Source organism: Papilio machaon, chromosome 5 (assembly GCF_912999745.1).
Source record: "Papilio machaon chromosome 5, ilPapMach1.1, whole genome shotgun sequence".
Taxonomy (NCBI): domain Eukaryota; kingdom Metazoa; phylum Arthropoda; class Insecta; order Lepidoptera; family Papilionidae; genus Papilio; species Papilio machaon.
The window spans coordinates 7,611,529-7,634,559 of NC_059990.1; the positions used below are offsets into that span (position 1 = coordinate 7,611,529).

General features: G+C 33.7%; 1 protein-coding gene across 1 annotated transcript; it reads left to right on the forward strand.

Annotated features, from left to right (window-relative positions):
- The first annotated feature begins 237 nt into the window (after window positions 1-237).
- Window positions 238-12,972, forward strand: LOC106710564 (tetratricopeptide repeat protein 17). The gene is made up of 19 exons (XM_014502647.2): window positions 238-457; window positions 607-981; window positions 1,527-1,753; window positions 2,245-2,532; window positions 2,805-2,914; window positions 2,990-3,307; window positions 3,570-3,678; window positions 3,932-4,090; window positions 4,472-4,591; window positions 5,344-5,485; window positions 6,385-6,609; window positions 6,918-7,095; window positions 7,495-7,611; window positions 8,209-8,421; window positions 8,830-8,947; window positions 9,825-10,041; window positions 10,433-10,590; window positions 11,214-11,319; window positions 12,338-12,972. Exons 1-19 carry the CDS (start codon window positions 353-355, stop codon window positions 12,473-12,475), a joined length of 3,423 nt encoding a protein of 1,140 aa, XP_014358133.2. The 5' UTR covers window positions 238-352; the 3' UTR covers window positions 12,476-12,972.
- The last annotated feature ends 10,059 nt before the right edge of the window (window positions 12,973-23,031 follow it).

Here is a 23,031-nt window from a genome sequence, read left to right on the forward strand (position 1 = left end):
ATTCATTACATTCAATACACACATTCAATACATTCAGCTAATTCTAAATATATATTTTTTTACCATAAGAGAAAAAATCGAAAGTCGATTTTCAAGGGTAAAATATCGATTCACTGAATCGATTCAGTACGACATATCGATTTAAAAAATCGATTTATTTGGTCCGAGAAATCGATTCTTCGATTAATCGATTTGAGATCGCCATCCCTACTGTTTTGTCAGTTTAGGAACTGCTCCATAACTGTTCGTACGTGTTGTGAATGTGATATAAAAGCGCCAGGTTTTATGTTACCAGCCGGCTGTATTAAATAGAATGATAGTATACCGTATTATCATTAACTAAGATAAACAAATGAAAGTGACCATGCTTATTTTGATTTTTATTGTATGCCCCCTGGATGGCATACAAGCAAATACGCATTGGATGGTCACAGAAAGTGGCTTAATTCAGCCAAGGGTATGGCACTATATCATATAATTTTTGTATAATTTTAACTATTTTAATATATTTTATGCTAATCAATTACTTTTTTCTGTCATAATTTTGTGCCAAAAATGTCGAAGCATAGAATTGTGTTCGTGTTTAAAATATTACAACAATTGCAGGTTGATTCTCCATTTGAATTGGCTCGACCATACGATCTGTTAGCTTTCTTAGATCAAGAGACATATTGGAATGAAATCTTTGATATTTATAATGATTTGTCGAAAAGACAAATATTGATTGATAAATTATGGAATGATGTGGATAAAAACACAGATATTGGTTTGCTAGTTCTATCTGATAGAAATTGTTTGAGAGCAGGGCAGCTCAAACAGTTGGATTGGTATGTGTCGTATTCTGATGATGGTAGTTCTCGGAATATACCAGACTATGTGTACCAAGTTACACGTCCACTGTTTACTTTGGATCTACACGTCCCGGACTGCAAGAAAATATCATCGTTAATTTTTAGTATGTCTACATTTGAACATTTAGAGGTAAGCATGAATCTTATCATTTTTATAAAAAAAAAACAATAACAATATAACTAAATACTAATAAATAGGAATTATATGTATGTTATCATAAATATGTACTTTTAACTGAATCAAATGATGAATTTAAATGATTTAAATGAATGAAACTGCTATTCATGTTAGTCTCTCCTGTCCCACTGGGTTGCCTGGAAGAGATTGCTTATTGATAAGGATAATATTGCTATTTGATAAGGCAACCTTTGCTATGTAAATTAGTTTTTAGTAATTTTTTCTGTATAATTTATAATAGCAATAAGAGTTAATAAATAAACAAATAGAACATTTTCAACTTATTATGAATGGTTTACAATCACATGTTATTATCTGGTGAGCGCACTGACTAGTTTCAGACCCCTTGGGACCCTTGACAAGTCTACTCTAATTAGTTGATGCCAATAATTATATGCCAGTGTTAGCAGTTGTTAATTAGAGTATTATGTCTTATAAAGTTTAAAAAATTTAAAATCATCACCATTACAAATTCTGAATATAACCAATTGTTTTAGAGCATGATTCATAGAAATAATTTAACTATGGTGGGAGAAGAGCATTTACCTGAGAAGGTGGCACCCATAATGACTCTAGACCAGTTTGGTAACTGGGTAGCTCGTATTCTTAAGAAGAATAACACATCATGGCTGCATTATCACATGGCTTCTATGTATTGGCGAGTGAGAGGTAAAGCTCCTAAGGCAATTGAGTGCAGTCGCCGGGCTATACATTATGCACCAAGGTTAACTTGCTCAAATATCAGTATTAGAATGTTTTTTTTTATTTTATTTACATAACTATTAAAACTTTTTGAAAGTTAGCCAGACAGCATAAAACTTCACACAGTGTAGAAATTGTTAAAATACAGTGTTATAATTTTTTTTTTCATTAGCTATAAATGAGGGTTTTTAAATATACACAGTTACTTGTAGATTTTATATCTATCTTTATAACACTAGCTATCGCGCTAGATTAAAAAAAAAACTTAACTATGTGTTCTTCCATACTGTGCTACACCTTTGTCAAATTTCATCTAGATCCGTTGAGCTGTTATGGAGATGCATTCATCCATCCATTTAAACATTCACATTTATAATATTAGTAAGATATCACATCTTGTAAATAATAAAGCTTGAATTTAAATCAGACTTTTTTTTTAATTTTGATTATTCACTTTTTTATTTAGCTTATGTTGAAATATTAAGTTATGTCATTAATAACATTTATTTTCAGAGAGTATAAAGATTTAGCGCTGTTAGGATTGGGCACTATACTACATGTTAGTAAAATGACTGAAGATGCAGTGATTGTATTGAATGCGGCAGTAGACCACAATCCAAACTCTTACTTAAATCACTTTCATTTAGCGAATGCTTATGCGGTGCTCTGTGACTTTAATAATACAAGTAGACATTTGAATGACTGTCTAAAATTAAATCCTACTTTTGCTATTGCTATTAAACATAGACATGGTGCAAATTGTCTAGGAAATGTATGGCAAAGGTTGATAGTGGTAAAAAAGTAAGTAAAATTTAAAAAATTAGATTTATTTATGAATTAAATTTGTTATTATTTTAAGTATTGTAAATAAATATTAATGGGCTAAATGAGAAATTATTTACCGAGTTACAGGTACAAAATAATTTCGAATTTATAAAATGCCTTGAAATTTAAAAGGATAGAAGTAAAATAAACAAACAAATAATACTTTTTAGTATTGTAGATTTTTTATTTAAATTGTATTTATGTAATTTAACTTAATTATTATTTTTTTATTATCATTTTTTTTACAGAGCATTAAATCAGTTGCGTGACGAGCTTGTAACCTACAGACAAAAAGAGGTTCAAATGCTCAAATTACAAACATCAATACTAAAGTCAATGAAAGTAAATGAGGGACATGGTAAGAAGATTTTTCGTCTTTTTTAAATTCTGTGTTTAATGTCTAAAAATTTGAATAAAATTTATCAAATTGCAGATTATATGAGTGTCGTGAAAAATTGTGAGAAAATGACAGAGTTAACTGGTCTCGATATAAAAACGCTTAAAGTTAGGAGTGATAGGAATTCACTCATCAAGTATTTTCTCGATGGACCAATATACAATGATCTGTGGACGGATAAAACCAGTTTACATGTGATTGAAGTAGCTTTTAGCCTGCAAAGATTGGCCAGACATATTGACAAGCATTCGAGTATAGCTTCAGAACTAATGGTACAGTCTGATCTACTACGGTCAGCGGAACATAGGGCTCTGAAGGAACATTTGATGCCATCCTCAATACCAGAAATTACAAGTAGGTCAAATTCATTCTAATCATATAGTTGGTTATGTCAGAGTTTGATAACTTGTTCTACTTCCGATATAATATCAATGTTATAGGTTATAACATCACATCTATATGTGTTTTACCAAACAACATATACTTTTACATATATATGTATTGACCTGAACATATAGATATGAATTATCTTCTATTTAATGAACTGAGCTTATTAAATCCCATGTCGATATTTTTTTGTAATTTGAGTATAACTGTAGTAATTTCTATGATTTAGGTAAAGTAAATTCAGATTCGAAAGTAGATGCAAAAGAAGATACGAAAGTAGATAAAAAACCTATTAATGTTGAAGAGGAGTTGAATGTATTTGAAGTTGGAGTGCATTTGTAAGTAATTAATTAATAAAATTACAGTATAATTATATAAGTTTAATAAATAAAAAATGAGGAGTCTTAATTTAGATTTCGACATTGTATTGGTACAGTTAAAATCTACTTTAAGAAGTCTGACAAATGTCTGGAAAATTTACTTATCCAGATTCCTCCCAAATTTTCTAAGATGTTTTAGAATTAACTAAATTATGTTAGTGACTTTTTTTTTTAAATTTCAGTTGAATTTGTTTTATTCTATTATTTACAGGTTCCCACGAACTATGAAGATAAATCGCAACGAAGAAGACTTTGACAAAGATCCGGAATGGCCATCGAAAAGTTTTTGTAAAGAACATGCACCAAATTTTCCACAGAATGTTGAAGCTATATATCCTGTATTTTTGCCGTTTGAAAACAAAGGCTTAATGTAAGTGCGAACATTCCCCCCCTTTCTTTGACTTTTCTTCTTAAAAGTCAGTGTTATTCCCAAAAAAGTATGAAACTTGTTCACGTTTGTATTGCATACTAGCGGTCGGCCGCGAATTCATTTACTCAAAATTAAAAAAAAGTAACCTATAATATGCCTACTTGTATCAGCTACCTTCCCGTCGAAGTTCTAGAGATTATCCAGAACAAATGCGGCCTTGAGGACAGATAGACAAACATTTTAAAAATTGATTTTTCGTATCAGCGATGCAAATATTACATACAGACATTTCAATTTTATTAATTTCTATAGATGAAGTTTTGATAATTTATTTGAATTATTGATTTTCCTTATGCACATACAGATTGAAATTTTTTATAGGCTGGGTACATTGCTAACTGATAAGTTGGGAGTGCCGGCGTCTGAGGAACATGATCTGCCATGGCACCCACCTACCTGCCCTCATGACAAAGCCTCCGCAGCCTTCACACAGAAGAAAAAGTAAGTCCAATGTTCACTAACAGCTGCTTGTAAACGAGTAATATACATTACTACACTAGATGTCGCCCGCGACTCCGTCCGCGCGAAATTAAAAAAAAACAATTAGTAGCCTATGTGTTCTTAAAAACTATGATCTACATCTTTGCCAAATCTTATCGTGATCCGTTGAGTTGTTCTGTAGATATTTTCAAACATCCATCCATCCAAACATTCGCATTTATAATATTAGTAATATTAACGGAACTACTTTCCATTTTTTAAGCTAACTGAAATTTTGGTACATATCTTTTTAAAATACTAATGATATTTGCAATATTATGGAACAGTTTATTCCTTTTTAATAAAATTATTTCATTAATTAATTTGAGTAAAGGATGTCTGTAAATTGTGAATTTTTAAATGATCGCTTTGTATAAGCTTGGGAACACTTAAACTCCGTGAGTTTTCGTACGGGTGAATTAAAATAAAAAACATAGCATTTATGAAAGATAGAAAGAAAGATGAAAGATAAAAGATAAATCGCAAAGATTTCACCTTGTAAAATGATTTTATAATAATCTATATATATAAAAGAAAGTTGTGTTAGTTACACTATTTATAACTCAAGAACGGCTGAATCGATTTGACTGAAAATTGGTGGGCAGGTAGCTTAGAACCAGGAAACGGACATAGGATAATTTTTACCCCGTTTCCTATTTTTTTATGTCGCGCGGACGGAGTCGCGGGTAAAAGCTAGTATGGTATATTTGTAGGAGTCAGTTGGTGGGTGAAGTGAACAGAACGGATCATGTGAAGCAGAAGTTGTTGGAATACGCGGGTAACGGCAACAGCGACCTCGTACGTCACATGCACGAAGCTGAAATAGGCCATAGGATATACGTCGCCATGAAGAAGGTATCCTTTTATTAATAAAATTAATTGATAGTGTAGGTGGCTCAGAGGTTAAGCACTTGACTTGCAATCTCCAGGTCAAGAGTTCGAATCCCACCATGTATCAATGTGATTTTCGATTTGTATATGTACATTTAGATTTAAAACATCGTGATGCAACCTGCATATATCTGAGAAGAAATTCAAAGATATGTGTGAAGTCAACCCGCACTTGGCCAGCGTAGTTGACTATGGTCTACTCACCTCTAACTTAGGGTAGGCTTCGTCCCCTCAGTGGGGACATATAGTGACAGTGGTAGATCCCACAACAATAATATTTGTTGGCTGTTTTAATGAGTCGGGTCGACCGGTGCAATACCACGACCACACAGAAGACAGGCGTAAATGAGTGTGGTGCCGGAGGCCTAATTTTAGTCCTCTTTCCCTTCCCACCCTTTTCTTATTAAAAAAGGATTGGAAGGCGCACTGGATTTTTCAGAGGAGAGGACGCATAAGATGAGGAAATTTCTTTCCGTGCGTCCCCTTCTCCGTTGATTAAAGGTAGGCAACGTATCCGCATTTGCGTATGTCTTTGGGCAACGATCGCCACGCTTTTTCGGCGAATTCAGGTAGCTGTTTGTTCGTTTGCCACCTTTTGATACAAAAAAATATATATATGGTAAGCTGATGATGATTAAAACAATATGTCCATCCTTTTCAACCTTGTTGGAAGAATCATTTGAAATACTTGGTTACATGTTAGTGACATGTGTTATGAAGTATAAAAACCCTTGGCACATTTCCGCGAAAACGAAACGAACCCAAATTTAAAAATATATCGTGGATTTATACAACAGTATTATGGTGTGATACGGAATGTTGTATGGAATAATTGAATTATGTTGACTTTTACAATGTTTCAGAGATTGGCACCAAAATGGATTCTGTACACGTTATCGTCACTGTACTGGCGAGCTCGTGATAACAATGTAAACGCACTGCATTGTCTACTGACAGCCAGTAAAGGTGTGCCAGTACGATACAAGGATATAGTGCTGGTCTCCTTGGCCTCCGTCTGCTTGGAGATGGGATACTTTGATGAGGCTCTGACAGCAGCTGAGGAGGCTTTCAGACTTAGCTTGTATGAAGTAAGTTGCTTTTTTTATATATTTCCTTGTATAAAACGTGGTTTAATTTTCACTGCTTTTTTTATTAATTTCATATTGTATTTTAATATACACAAATACATCATGTGTAAGAAATATGATTTCTTTGGATAGAATTATAACTTAATTATTAGCCTATGTGTTCTTCGAAGCTATGTTCTATATCTGTGGCAAATTTTAGCGAGATGCGTTCAGCCGTATTGGAGATACCTTGTAACAAACGTCCATCCATCCATACATCCAAAAATTCCCATTTATAATATTAGTAAGATTATGTTTGTTTATTACAGCCGGCAACAAACTTTCTTTTAGCAGAATTAAACATGTTGAAGAAACATCGACATACTCACATGTTTCATTTGAAACAAGTTGTACGAGTTGACAAACAGTTCCTCGGGGGTATTGCTAAATATGTATTGTATAGTTGGGGCTGTGTGCTGAAAGAGGCCAATGATTTGTCTGATTTTGGTGAGTTATTTATATTAGAAAATTACATAAAAAAATAAAGACATTTTGATTAATAATAAAAATATTTTCAAGATTGACAAATTTCTTGCTCACATGTTTTTTTATTAAAGGAACAAAAATAGGGAAAAGACAGTTTTTACCTGATCGATGCCAAATCAGAATATTGGAATACTAATTTGACGGAGGAAGAGGATTTGATGGAGGAGGGGACGCATAGTAAGGGGAAATATTATATTTCTATATGTCCCCTCCATCGTCGGTTAAAAACAGGCATCGTAACTGCAATTGCAGATGTCTATGGGCAGAGGCTGCTTCGCTATTTCGGCGAATCCAGATGGCTGCTTGCTCATTTGCCACCAAGTATTATAAAAAATGTTTTTGTAATATATATTTTTTTAGATTATGGTAAAAGCGACGTGTGCACGCAGCTGGAGCCGGGTGTGAACATGGTGTGTGACAAGGAGGGCACTAACTGTCATGTCACTAATGTCAAATGTCCCAGTCATATGGAGAAAGGTATTGTAGTTTATTTTTATGTGAACAAAATCAAAACTATTCCATTCTATGAAAATCATTTAAAGTACATCTTGTTAATTGTCAACATTTTTATTAGTAGATCTTAATACGTTTTTTCTTAATAATGGCTGCCTTATTGCCTTACTCATGCAAAAACAAGTGGATAATTATTTTTTTTAAATATTTTATAAAAATGTTAAGTATTAATTTTGTCTGCAAGTCCGAAAATTAGTACTTTATGTGTTCTTCCAGACTATGTTCTACATTTATGGCAAATTTAAACGGGATCTGTTTATCTGTTCTGGAGTAAAATGCTACTAAACATACATCCATTTTAACCGTTGCATTTATAATGTTAGTAAGACTAGTAAAATGGCCTTAACCTTTTTAATGGCCAGAGAATTATTAAAAGTGGACTAGTAGTTTTTTTTTTAATTTATTTCTTACAAACAATAACACAAATACATGTTACCTTTTTTTATAAAATTAGTGTGAGTGAGTTAGAAATTACTGTATGGAAGTGTAGTATATAGTGCGATGTATGGAAAAAGTGGGCGGCGATGGATATTTTTTTAGATAAAATAATTTTTTCAACAGCGGATAAAAGCGTATTAGTTCGCTTACTGGAGCTAAAAGACGAGAGTATAAGACAAGCGCACGTTGATAATGTAGACGAGGATCTGTTCGAGCCGTTCATAAAGAACATGCCCAAAGACCGCGCCGACTTTCTGGGACATCAGCTCAACTTGGACACCATGATGATCACTATATCCAATTCCCTCAAGGACTGCGGACCCAAAGGATGTCACAGTAAGTTTTAATCATCATCACCGTAATGATCATCATCATCATCACAACATAGCACATCTACTGTCGTGTAAAATGCTGTCTACCTGAAAGACACCAATACAATTATCAGACATATCTATATTAGCTTTTGCCCGCGACTTCGTCCGCGTGTAATAAAAAAATAACTAGTAGCCTATTTGTGTTCTTACAGACTATGTTCTACATCTATTCCAAATTTCAGCGAGATCCATGCATCCATTATAACCTCACAAACATTTATCCATCCATTATTAAGTAATTGTTACTAACTTTTATTAGTAGTTTTTCTGGTACGCGAAAATTGGATAAAGTACATAGTTAATTCAAAGATTTGTGAGTTTTCAAAGTTTTGACTATTTTATACGGCTATTTTATGAGACATCTTTCCAGATGTGCAAGCAGAAGAAATGTCTCTGAGGGAAGAAGACTGTACTTACCATCACTTGCAGCTCGGCTACTGGCTTCACGTTGTTAGTTTCAAGCACCCATTCTCTGATCCTAATTTGCGGTAAGATGTATGTTTATTAAATTTTCCTTTTATTTTATTACTAGATTTTGGCCGCGACTTCATTCCCAAAAAATTAAAAAAACTTAATAAAGCCATATATACCAGACTGCAAGTTTTCAGTCAGATCCGTTTAAGCGTTTTGGATAAACGTGCAAACATCCATCCATCCAAACTTTTGCTTTTGTAATATCTGTGAAACTTATTATTTTTATTGTTTATTTAACCCGAAGAGTTTTCTAGATCTTATTATGGATTTATGTTTTTTTTTATAAATAAATGTAGCAATTGTGTTTTAATTTGCTTTGTTTTCAACTGTCATATTACAAAAAACAACTTTATTGTTGTGTAATTTGTGTATGGAATTATATAATTTCATATTTAGTATAATTTGAACTATTTTTTTTTTAAATACCTTTAAGAGTAAGGTGAATAGGCATTTGCTAAACTAGCGCATATATTTCGACCCACTGATATCTATAAATGGACAGGTTATAAACAGTTATATTTTGTGTATATTTGATTTTCGCCATTTTGGCGCTGACGGTTGCGGTGATAAGAATTCGAACTAATATTAGAGATAGAATGAACTGTCAGGAACTTCAACGTTTACCTTTACTTCAGAACGTAACAAAATAATTTTCCAAATAATGATCTATTTATTTATAGTTATCAGTGTTTTGACCACATTGCCACTTTTTTTTTATTGAATATGCTAGCGTTTGACCGCGATCCCACCCGATGAAGTGATAACGAGGTCTAAAGATGGTACGCGCTAGCTTTAGGAAAATTAGGTACTAAAATTAGGTAGGATTGTGGTCAAGCGTTAATTTATTCATGTTAAAAAAGTTGATTATTTCAATTATAATTATTCTTTCAGACTGTTGGATATAATATCACTGAGTCCATCTAACAAGAAGGTCCCGGAATGCCGGGTAAGTGGGGATCCTGCGCGGGATTACTTTCTGGAGCGAGTGATGAGAGTGGACGACGAGCACTGGGAGCCTGTGCTCACACTCATGCATCAGTTTGCTGAACTCTTCAACTACTTTGACTACGTCACGTTAGGAGCCAAGATAGCCAAGTATTTAGAGAATGTGAGTACTTTATTTCGTACTTTTTGCAATTTTTGTGCGCAAATAGAATTTTAAATTTGGTTTTTATTAAAGTATTTTGATGTGAAGGATTAACGAAATACTATAGTGAAATTATGGAAAGATCTAGATTTTATATCATCTTCGCCCTGCCCGTATCCTACTCACGTAGTGTTCGCGCTCAGTTAAAAATAAACTTTGAAGTTTTCGCTTAATTTTTTACAGCCGGCCGTAGTGATACATAGAAGTGTTATATGGAATATAATAATTAAAAAAGTGAAGCGAACGAACTTCTCAGACCGTAATCTTTTTTTATCCGACGGCAAATAAACGAATGATTAAACGATAATGATAATAGTAGCGACATGTAACATTTGCGATGTGTTGTGCGCAGAAGCCGCGGTCGTGGGCGGGGGCGCTGTCGGCGGGGTGGTGGTGCGGCGCGAGCGGACGCGGCGAGTGCGCAGTGCGCTGTCTGGCCTCGGCGCTCTCGCTCGTGCCGCACGCGCACGCGCATCACGTCTGGCGCGCCATCGTCGCTCTGCTGCACACGTACGTCATACAAATACTAATTTCATCTATCTATATATATAAAAGAAAGTCGTGTTAGTTACACTATTTATAACTCAAGAACGGCTGAATCGATTTGACTGAAAATTGGTGGGCAGGTAGCTTAGAACCAGGAAACGGACATAGGATAATTTTTACCCCGTTTTTTATTTTTTATTCCGCGCGGACGGAGTCGCGGGTAAAAGCTAGTTAAATATAAAGTTGACATATATGTTTTGTTAATGCTTCTTTTGAAAACTCATTTATCAACTTTATTAGTGAACCACTCCGAAACTTTGACAGTATACTCATTTTGTTCAATCGGAGAGTTAATTTATTTAATGTACTACCTGGCGCCTGCGACTCCGTCCGCGCGGAATAAAAAAATATAAAAAGTAGCCTATGTATTCTTCCAGATTATGATCTGATATGACCTCAATGAAATTTGGCATAGATGTATATGCCAAATTTCATTGAGGTCCGTTGAGCCGATCTGGAGATAACTTAAAACAAACATCCATCCATCCAAAAATTCGCATTTATAATATTAGTAAGATTATTCAGTTGATTATTAAACTTCGGCAATTCACTGCCATTTCTATGAAAAAAAAACTTTTTCCTTTCAGGCAATCAAAACAAAGGGATGCTAAGGACATCGCATACCTATCATTCTACCTTTCGCCGAAGAGCAAGGTTGAGGCTTTTCTGGTGGCTGTATCACACACATGCGTTGTAAGAATACCTTTATTAATTTAAAAATAAACTATATTATTGTTATAGCGTTGATCTTTACAAAGTGTAGGATTTAAATTGGAACAATACATTTGTTTTTAATTTAAAATCTCTTTTATAAGGTCCTTTGTACACAAGGCAATGTAAATTTTGGAAATTACTATAGTATACTCGTGATCCGTACACATCATCATCATCATCATCATCATCAGCTCACTATACGTCCCCACCGAGGGGCTCGGAGCCTACCCCAATTTAGGGGTGACTAGGCCATAGTCCGTACACACAATGTTGAATTTTCGACGTTTTCAATTCAGTCAGTACAGTCATAATGACTACATGTCAATTGTATAGATTTGTTCCGTCGACTTATGTCACTACGATCTTGACAAACAGGTTGCGTGACTATCTTTAGCGATGACTGATAGAAATGTCAGCGACGCGCTGAGTGTGAAACTCTCAGCTACTAAAATCGCCGGTTTTCGAAGATTTGCATTGCCTTGTATACGAAGAGTGACAATATTGACTAGTGTTGTCTCTGTTTTTTTCAAAGAGTATGTAAGGTATAACTATAATAAGAGCGTCGGTGGCTCAGGGGTTAAGCACTTGACTTGCAATCTGTAGGTCCTGGGTTCGAATCCCGTCATGTACCAATGTGTTTTTCGATTTTCGATTTACATATGTACATTTATCCTACGTTCTTACGGTGAAGGAAAACATCGTGATGCAACCAGCACATATCTGAGAAGAAATTCAATGATATGTGTGAAGTCAACCTGCACTGGGCCAGCGTCGAACAGCTTTGTTGACTATGGCCTAGTCACCCCTAACTTTGGGTAGGCTCCGAGCCCCTCGGTGGGGACGTATAGTGAGCTGATGATGATGTAAGGTATAACACTATGTGTCAATAAAAGTGTCACTGCAGTCAAAACTCGCAATTACTTTTACAGGATACATTCTTTATTCAGGGTTGCCATTGTTGAAAAACTGTTTTTTTTTAATAATTGTATGTTTGTAGGCGGAGTTCGAGCAGGCCGTGTGGATGTACCGGTACGCACTGTCACACGACGAGAGATACCTGCCGGCCAAGGCGTGTCTGCACGCCACCATCTGTCTCATGCTCTTTGGCGACAATGCCAAAGAGCAAGCGGGATAACTTCCATATACCAAAGAGTAAAACATGTCGAGGCAACGGAAAAGTTCGTGTCGAAGTCAAATATATTTTAATATTTGTCTGCATTTAAATCTGATATAGTAATAAGTAGTTGTAATAATTGAATGTCTGCTTAATCGATGTTGTCAGTCTACGGTTTTGGACGAATTAATATTGTTTTTAACAGATGTCGTATTAAATGATTAATGTCGGAACCCCGCGACTTCGTCAGCGTAGAATTAAAAAAATTTGCCTGTAATATGCCCGCCTGCATCGGCTACTTTCCTGTCAAGTCCCTTCCAAATTGGTCTAGACGTTCCAGAGATTACCCGAAATAAACGCGGCCTTTCAGAGAGATATACAGACACACAAAAACTTTAACCCAGGTTTCGTTATCGGCTACACAAATACGTCATGTGTACGAATTATATATATTTTTTTCGATATTATAAACAGACATTCCGATTATATATATATAGGTTTTGGAACGGGATTCCAAAATCTTTGTGCTCTACCATTAAGTATTGTATATTTATAAAAACCTTTATCTTTTTTTTTAATGTTTTTCTAATGAAAACTTTACTTGGCGAAATATTTTCTTTTACGCAATGTAGCTTACAAATTGGCACGAACTTTTCGGTTAACTCTACATATAGTCATTCAATTGTGTTTAGATTAAGGAAAGATAAGTACAATGTTTTCCTGATAGTTCTTAATATATTAAATATACATTATACCTGATAATACTAAAAATCTAGAAAATAGATTTATTTCCAATTTGCAGTGGTGAGTATAACATAATTATAGTAAAATTAAATTTGATTTTTGTGTACTCAGGTACTTTTCTATCGACTCAATATTTGTGATATATTTTAATATATAAGTACAGTCGAACCTGGATAAGCGAGAATCCAAGAAACCTCTATAATAGAGGGACTCTATAATAGAGGTTTTTCACTAACCCGAGTTACTCGCTTATAGATGTCTATCAAGATCGGAAAATGACTCTTGCTTAAAGATGTTTCTCGTTTTTCCAGGTTCGACTATATTTCGTTTGAATTCATTATAAGTTGGACTATACTAATGGTCACATTTAACTGTTTCAAACAGTCTTTGTATATTAACCCTTCTTAGGGAAATGTTTTACAATTTTTGTACTGCACTTTCTAAAATATACTTTACTATATAAGTAATAATACTCAATTCAGCTTGAACTGTAATCACAGATTATATCAATTTATCACATAATACATAGTAATCGATGTTACCCTATAGATATATAGAACCTCTCAATTGTCATAGTAAATTAGTATGTGATTTTCTAATTGTAACTGATTTTTGAACGATGTAATCTCATATAAGATAATATGTTTATGTATTGGACAAATTAAAGGACTTCAATTTAAGCCTCTTGCCTTTGGATTTGCAAAAATTTTTTTTTTGTATATATTTTTTTGTTTTCGTTGTCTAATAACTTGTATAAAACTTGTCATCTTTTTTTTTTTTCAGGTGATATTTTTTTGTATAAGTATTTAGGCAATGAAAACTGATTCTCATGAACCAGTTGATGTTTATTTTTGCTGCCGAATCTTGCCTAAGACTGATGTTTCTTTTTTTTACTTTGGTTATTTAATATAATTTAATTTTTTTTTATTAAATTTTGTTTTACTTTACCCTTTTTGTTTCTTTTATTACCGTTCCAATATTTTTTTATTTATAATATAGAATTGTGCCCGTTTACTATTCATCAATATATCCAGTTCTGAAACAAGGCGTGATAATGAAACTACAAAGGTTTATATATTTTTTTATTTATTACAAATAAAAAAAGGAAGACACATACAAGGTAGGTAAGGATATTCAGGAATATCATTCCAGTACATAATAAATACATAAAAAATTATTAATAATACAATTGACATAATCTTTGAAGTAAAATCCATTGACAGCTGGGTTCAGTGTTGCCAGTTCAAGTCTTGATCAGCGTGTCGATATTGAAGCACCCACAATAACTATTGGAACACGCACAAGAGTATATTTCGGTTACTAGTCCTGTGCAGTGACCAATAGTTGTTTTGGGCTTCCTTTTCTTTCCCGTTGACTTCTTCGACACCTATCTGTAAGGAATATTAAAGCCGACATTGAAACTAAAAAATTATTATAGGTACGTTTTTATTTGCATATGAAAATACTTTTAATTCAAATGTTTGATAAATAATTTATTGACCCAAAATGATATAGATATTTTTATGGATCTTTTTTTTTATATCCTTTGCCTTTCTTGCAGCAAATTTCTTGAATGCGATGCGAGAATTTATAAAATTTTCTTAGAATATATTTAATATAAAATTAGTTTCCATTCATGATAAAAAATATGAAATATTGATAAATAGACAACAAGTTATCATAAAACAAAATACTAAATGCACTTATATTAAGTACTACAAGGAATTTACATTGCCGAAACACTCATAACTCATAACGAATCTAATTTCTTTGTGCTTTTATATTAAAGACAAATTAAAGGAAACTTACGGCTACGCATAGATTACGCATTAGATACCCAGAGGCATTTTTGTGGTAAATTTCCTCAGTGTTTTGATTTACATTACAATATTTACATTAAACGTCAAACGTGTATGAACAAAATCTTGATTATTAAAATGCGTAATAGAATTAGGGCTTATCAAGCCCTAATTCTATTACGTGATCAATCAATTATTGAGTTGACAAAAGCTTACATATAAGTAAGTTACATTTAAACATAATTGAGAATTTATGATACAACTTTAAATAAACAAGTCTTTGAGCGTAAAGGAATACATTGGTATAGCGTTAATAAAGAATAAAAAAAACATAATTTCCTTCTTTTGATACCTTATAAATAATGACATATAATAAATTTATGCTATGGTTAGAAAGCAAATGTCAGGAAAACTAAGTAAGTAACTATTGATATGAGTTAAAACTTGTAATTATATAATATAGACAGCTTCTAATTCAAAATAAGTTATTACACATTAGTAAAAATATGTTAAAATGATAATTATATTACAAAACATATAACAAGCAATGATAAATGTCTTTTACATAAATTACATTTATATAACACATAGGACGCATTCATATACATTTGTTCTTAAAACATCTTTATATAAATGTTCAATTAAAACATTAAAAATACTCTTAAACTATGTATATAAAAATTAAAATATAAAAATTATTCTTCCGTAGACTGTAGTTGGTAGATTCTTTGATGATCTTCTGTAAGTAGATAATGAAAATCCCGCAATAGCCGCTGTCACACGCACAAGAGTATATGTATTACTAATCTTGTGCAGTGGCCAGCAGCTGCTTTGGGCTTCATTTAAATTATCCCCATTTTCATTTCATTTATCCAGAATTTCATTTATTTTATTCATATTTAGCAAAAAATCCCGCGTCGTTGAACTCTATTCAAAGGCAGTTCCAAGCGTAGCATGGGAGAAATAAATAAATCGAAGTTTTTTTCGTAGAACAACTTTGAGTTTTAACAGGAGTTAATAACATGATATTCTTGATATTTACTACAAATTTGTAATGCTTCGGTAATAGAAGTTCTACGAAAAACTTAAGTAACTGTTAAAAAATTAATTATTTACATTTAAACATTACAAATAAAAATATATGAATATTTTTTTAGATACAAAATATATTTTTGTACACTATGTATTAAAAATGTCCCTGTTTTTTTTATCCCAAACTATGTGAAAGACGGTGTTAATAATTATAACATTTTTAATTATGTTGTAAACTAAGACATGGTTCTAACTGGATGTAAATGTAAGTTGGAAGGGCTTATAAAAAGCCTGGCATATCGGATGGCGTGGCGGGAAGCCCTACACTATCGGACTTGGAAACCATACTAAAGGCTAAAGGCTTAAATAAACTACATCAGTTAAACCATGCATAGCATTTAACGGTTGGCATTTTTTTATTTAGAATGTTCAAAAAGAGTACAAATTTTTTATTGTATTTATTCTACGGTATACTTTTGTACGTTTAAATGTCGGATCGGAATCGGATAATTTGAAAACTTTGAATTTATTTTTTTAAATTAAAAAAAATATATATAAGAATCAGTTAAAGTAAACAAATTTAAAGTAAAACGATTCGGTAATCATTAAACGACTGACAAAATTTAAAATATAGATATTTTGAATAAACCTGAAAAATAAATTGAAAGTACTTAAATAAAAAATACTTACTTGCAAAAACTCAAACAACACAAATGAAAGCAAAATGAAAATCTAACAAATGCCAACACGATCAGCTGTTTGTAGCTTTTCTATAAAATAAAAAAAAACTAAAGAACGGTACGTGCTCTCACAGGGTGAGTTGGGGTGCGAATGGCCACTATGCGGTTCACACACCTCGTCTAACATATTACTTACAGCGATGGATTATGTCCTGTAGCCTTACTTATTTTCCCAGGCGTAAGTCACAACCGGAGCGATTTTATTATTTTCCGATTACAAGAAAAAAGCAAAACCAAATTTGCGAACTAACATGGAAACAATTAAACTGGCACACCAAATATTTTGAAATTTAATATGAAATAAAAAGGCTAGCAAATGCATATTACAAAGAAAATTTAAGTCCTTACTTTATAGGATCATTTTTATACCTTATGTTTTTTACGAGAAAAGAAATTGTTGCTACTTACCAATTTGTAGTACTGCCTTGATCTACTACTAACGATTATTCTGAACGAAGAGATATGTAATTAATTAAAATGTAATATTATTTAGTTTTCCGATGTTATGTCATAAGTCTTCTATAACCTTATTCAATTATCTAATTATGTTTGGACCACACGTTAAAAACATCCGTCTAGACATGCTGTCTCTTTCTACTTAACCTTTTTATTCACTTACGTAATAAATACATAAGTGGCAAATTAATTAAATTGTAAAGATTAAAATACAATTAATTATTAAAAATTAGTACAATTCATTATAAAACTCTTATGATTTTGCAAAAATTATTTCTTATACAAAGGTGACGTCTAGATAGTCGCCCTTCTATCAGAGTGTCCATTATCCTCGGTTCCATCCACTGAAATAATTTCCAATTACCGTTCTACATCGGACTTTTACACATACGACGGAAATCTTTTTAGTTGATGTACCAGGCATTCTAACGAAGCGATTTGAATTATCGTTCCTTGTGCGTATTGCAGAGAATTGAAACGAGCTGTTAGCAATTTAAAGCGTCAGTTTTACCCGTAAAGGATGACGTGGGTGCCGTCAAGAGTGGGGTGATTAGGCATTCAGAGAACTATCGCGAGCCATCTTTAGGCCACATCTTCACTTAACGCCGGGTGTTATCATTGTTTGGCGCTAGTTTATTCTTTATAAAAAAAGGTCTTTTGCTACCTCATTTGATTAGCTTTTCTATCTATCCTTTTGCTATCTGTAAGTTTTATAATTTTTTAGACATATGGAATAGATTAAAACGATGTATAAAGGTATTTAACTATTCCAATAGGCTGAAATGGTATGTAGGGAGGACATATGGAAGCCATAGTAAGGAGGTCGGCGCCTCCGTCATTACAGGATTATGGACAAACCGCTGCAAAGATTTAAATTGCGCGTTTCCATTGTATTGCGGTGTTACGTAAAGTTTAACGTTACGTGATCGATCAGGAAAGATAGGATAGATGTTTAAAGGTTGAGGTGTGTGGTATATTACCCGGCAAATAACGATGACTAAAGTGTAATTTACTTCATGCTATATAGTAATTTGGAAGATCATCCGCTGTAACCAATCACTCGTGTAAAATCTTTTTTTATAATATTTGTAAGATTTTGTTTTGCTGCTAAATGAAAGGCGAGACATATTTTTTACTCAATACTTATTAAAAATTCGAAAGTTTGGATGGATCTTTGTTACCAGATAACTTTGAAATAATTAGTTACATAATTTTATTGCACTCCAATTTATCGTTACAATGGAAACAGATCGCTGTAAAACTTCCATAACGACTGATTCGCTGGTTATATACCAGCTCATTTACCTGTACATAATATATTTCAAAATTGCAACATTTTTATCGTAATGATTTTTGTAACCATAATCTATGTATGCAGATAATGTTTGGAGAAAATTTAATAATAATAATAATAATAATAAAGGAGTTACACGGCAGGTTTTATCGGGCTCTGCATGGGCCTGATGTAGACCTGCCTGCCTCTGTGAACTGGCTACGTTTCGGTGACCTCTTTGGGGAGACCGAGGGCTTTGTCTGTGCAATTATGGACGAAGTTATCAAGACGAACAACTACCGGAAGTACATTATGAGGGACGGCACGCTAGATGTCTGTCGTTTGTGCCACTGCCCTGGCGAGTCCCTCAGACATGTCACTTCCGGTTGTTCTCGCCTTGCTAACTCCGAGTACTTGCACAGACACAACCTAGAAGCCAGAATAATCCATCAACAACTTGCTCTTAAGTATGGTCTAATCGCTTCGGAGGTGCCGTACTACAAATACACACCGGAGCCAGTTCTCGATGATGGTCATATCACGCTCTACTGGGATCGATCTATTATCACGGACAGGACTATTGTAGCCAATAAGCCTGATATCGTGATAATAGATCGATCTGCGAGACGTACGATAATTGTTGACGTAAGTATTCCCCATGACTGTAATCTCGTGAAGGCAGAGACAGACAAGATGTCAAAATATTTGGATCTCGCGCACGAGATTACAGCCATGTGGCATATGGAGTCAACAATTATCGTACCGATAGTGCTGTCCGTGAATGGATTAATCGCGAAGAGCCTCGATCACCACCTAGAGAGGCTCTCGCTCGGTAAGTGGGTGAAGGGCCAGGCACAGAAGGCGGTACTCCTGAGCACGGCACGCATTGTGAGGAGGTTTCTGTCTCTGGAGGCCTAACCGCCGGTAGCTTGGGCCCAAGGCTCCGCTGCCGACGTATCCAGATTTTTTATATTTTTTTTAATATTGTTTAAGATTTTATTAAGAAAAATATATAAAATTAAACAAGAAATAAATATGTGGAATAATAATAATAACTTTTATTGCCATTGAATTTTATAAAGTTTTAAAACACAATCATTGTATACAGTGATGGCAAAAGGGGGTGGCTCAGCTTCGCCAACACCGGTAAGGATACAGTGTCGAGCTGGTTTTCAGCCATCCCCTCTTCCCAAGATGATAAAGGGAGAATAGATATTAGAAAATTTTGACAAAATCTACTGATCTTACTTCTTACTAATATTATAAATACGAAAGTTTAGATGGATGGATGGATGTTTGAATGTATCTCCGGAACGGCCCTACGGATCACGATGAAATTTTGCACAGATGTAGAACGTAGTCTGAAGAACACATAGGCTACTTATTAAGTTCTTTTTAATTCCGCGCGGACGGAGTCGCGGGCAAAAGCTAGTATGTGTATAAATGATATTTAGAAACCTCTAGGGATGAAATTAAATTTTTCCTTTCGTAAACCTATAATAATTTGACAGAAGTTGCAGGTATGAACGTTTCAGTTTTTATTTTACTGAACCATCACGTCGTAGTACCTTAGAATAAAAAGGCAAATAGAAATAAGTCTATAGAAATTTGATATTTATTTAGACGATATTTAGATTTGATTAGATAGCGAATACTGTCTTTTTATTTATCTTTTTGAGAATAAATTCTTTAATCCTAACCTAAAAGAAAATCTTTAGTTCAAAAGATTTTGAAAGATTAATCTGTGAGGATTTATTGCAATAATTTCAAAAGGTGAATAATAATAATCTAAAAATGTAATAAACAGAGATTTACTTGAAGTAATTAAGTGATAAAAGCTTATGGATATAAGTACTTATTAAAATATTTGGAAATGTATCAATAAAAAATATAATTCTTGTATATCAAGGATCAAATGAACAGGTCTTTTGGCAGATGGTATAGATGTGACGTCAAGTGTGAATGAACGGGTCCTTTGAAAAAAATATTTCCTCTTTATTAGGTTACTGGATCCGCTGTGCCACAGTGTATAAAGACAGCAGCAGATGTCTCATCGTTTGTTAAGTATTTTAGTATAATTTATTTTAGTTTTAAACAAAATTATTGTGATTAAAATACCATATATTATAAAACCTTACAATAAAGTAGACCTTTAATATGATAGTATTCTTAAGTAGAATAGAAAAATTTTTTTTTAATAATCGTTATTTCTGTCCTTATTCTCCTGTAGATTTATTCATCATACTAATATTATAAATGCGAATGTTTAGAAGGATGGATGTATGGATGGATGTTTGTTTGAAGGTATCTCCAGAACGGCTCAACGGATCTCGATGAATTTTGCAATAGATGTAGAATATAGTCTGGAAGAACACACTGGCTACTAATTTCGTTTTTTTTAATTTTGCGCTGATGGAGTCGCGGGCGACAGCTAGTTTAGTCGTAGTAGTAAATATGCTTTATTCATGTAATGTATCGAGTACAAACGCAAAACTTCTTTTTCCTATGAGAGTTTTTGGAGTATTGCAAAATTTTTACAAAGCATCGAAACGGTAAGTACAGTTATAGCTTTATTTAAAAAAAGTAGTAAATGATAGCGCTGCGTAGACTGTGGCATTTAGCTAAGCGCTGTAAAAAAAGCTATAGCGACGGTCATAGATTAGACACCGGAGCCTGAAGCCCCACGGAAGTCATGTCCGGTGGACACGTGACACCCCTCGCCCCGAACCCGTCTCCCCCGCACCACCGAACGCTACCTCTCTTCACCGCACGCATTCGCATTGCATTGTTGCCTTTGCTTGCGACGTGTGCAGACGGATTACGTGTTTTAAATAAGGATTATTTTAGTAGACACATATTAAATTTATTGAAAGCTACTGGCTGTTGATTGAAACAAATGTTTTAATTTTTAAAAGGTTTTTCAAAAGTTTACAAAAAGCAAAAAAAATATATAAGTGGATATTTTTTATCGTCAGTCTGTGAAACTAGTACTCTTAGGGATTAAGATCATTTCCATTTTTTATATTTGGAAAGAATAATAAAGAGCCAATTTCTAAATGTAAAAAAAAAAATTTAAATTGAAAATGGCGAAATTTTAATTCGCGGCATCTTTACGTTCTATTTACTTGCTTCAGCAGAATCGAGAATTGCACGAGGTCATTAACTTCCACATTCATACGCATTGATACACAGTGTGTTGTAGGTGGCGCAGTTGTTAAGTGTTTATCTGGACCGGATCTTAATCTTTACGTCCAGGTTCGAACCCCGCTATACACCAATGTGTTTTTCAATTTTCATATCTACATTACCAGAGTGGTTGACTATGACGTAGTCATGTATAAAAGGGTATGCTCCGTACCCCTTGGGGATGTATATGAGCTGATGACGACGCATTTGCTTGGTTTGCTTCTTTAGCGACCCTAGGCTGCTACATGACGTATTAAGACCAGTCCGTTTATAAGGGTATGATATCCCGTTGCCATTCAGCCTAAAGAAGGATTCCGAAGGAAGGCCTTTATGTGAAAACATATTTGCTTTTTTCAATAAGCCTACGTTTTGTCAATAACTGATTAATTAATTATATTTAGTGTTCACAAAATCAAAGACAGTATGAATATTAATAAAAGTAACAGCAATTAATAATTAACTGATTTGAGTATTTGCGTCTATATCTATCTTTTCAGCCTCGTAATGCCTACTGTTGGGCATAGGCATTTGCGATTACATTAAGCTAATAATTTAATTTTAAAAAAAATTAAATAAATCAAAAGAAATCAGACAGTGAAAATGATAATAATAAACAATTTAAAACGGCAAATATAAAATTGTTAAGCAAATTCACCATTAATTACAATGGCGGAACGGTAGAACTCGCTTCCAGCTCTATAAATAAATCGACCTTCAGATTAAAAATAGACGGCAATCCCTCCCGAGCGAGGTCGCGGAACTGGGTCAACGGGACTCCGGCCCTCTCGCCCATCCCTCTCTCTCAAGGTGCGAAAGAGGGAAGAGGAAACAAGACGGGATGCGGTGCAGGGTCCGTGACGTCGCAGCCTTCGTTCATTGAATTTTATAGCTACAAGCGAAACGCTTTGCTACACGACATTCAGCTTCGCTGTTTTTATGGCATTCAATTTTCATTTGTAATAATTTTTCTAGTTTCATTAATTTATATATGTAGTATAAATTAAGCAACACAATATATGAATAATATAGGAATGTTACGTTAATCGTAGATTTTAGATCATAAAAGTGTTATCAAGAAAAATAAATTAAAAGTCAATTTATCTTATTTGTGTCCTGTTTTTATAACACGTATGTACGTAATAATAAATGTAGAATTAATTAATTTTTACATTTTCTGTTGCTCCTTGGGATTCTGGGACCAAAACGTGAGATGACGTCAAACGCGGGTGTGGCAGAGGACTATGACGTCACGGGAAAGCTCTGACGTCAATGGGGGCCCGCCTTCCCCGCCCGCGCTTGCCCCTCCCCCGCAAACGAATACCTTTAACAATTTTATGAATATTGTAT

Excerpts from the sequence above, each read along its gene's own strand:
- LOC106710564 (XM_014502647.2), top strand. The coding sequence starts at position 353 with ATGAAAGTGACCATGCTTATTTTGATTTTTATTGTATGCCCCCTGGAT. Across the intron at positions 3,679-3,931 it reads TTTGAAGTTGGAGTGCATTT|GTTCCCACGAACTATGAAGA; the intron begins GTAAGTAATTAA and ends TATTATTTACAG. Across the intron at positions 10,042-10,432 it reads TAGCCAAGTATTTAGAGAAT|AAGCCGCGGTCGTGGGCGGG; the intron begins GTGAGTACTTTA and ends TGTTGTGCGCAG.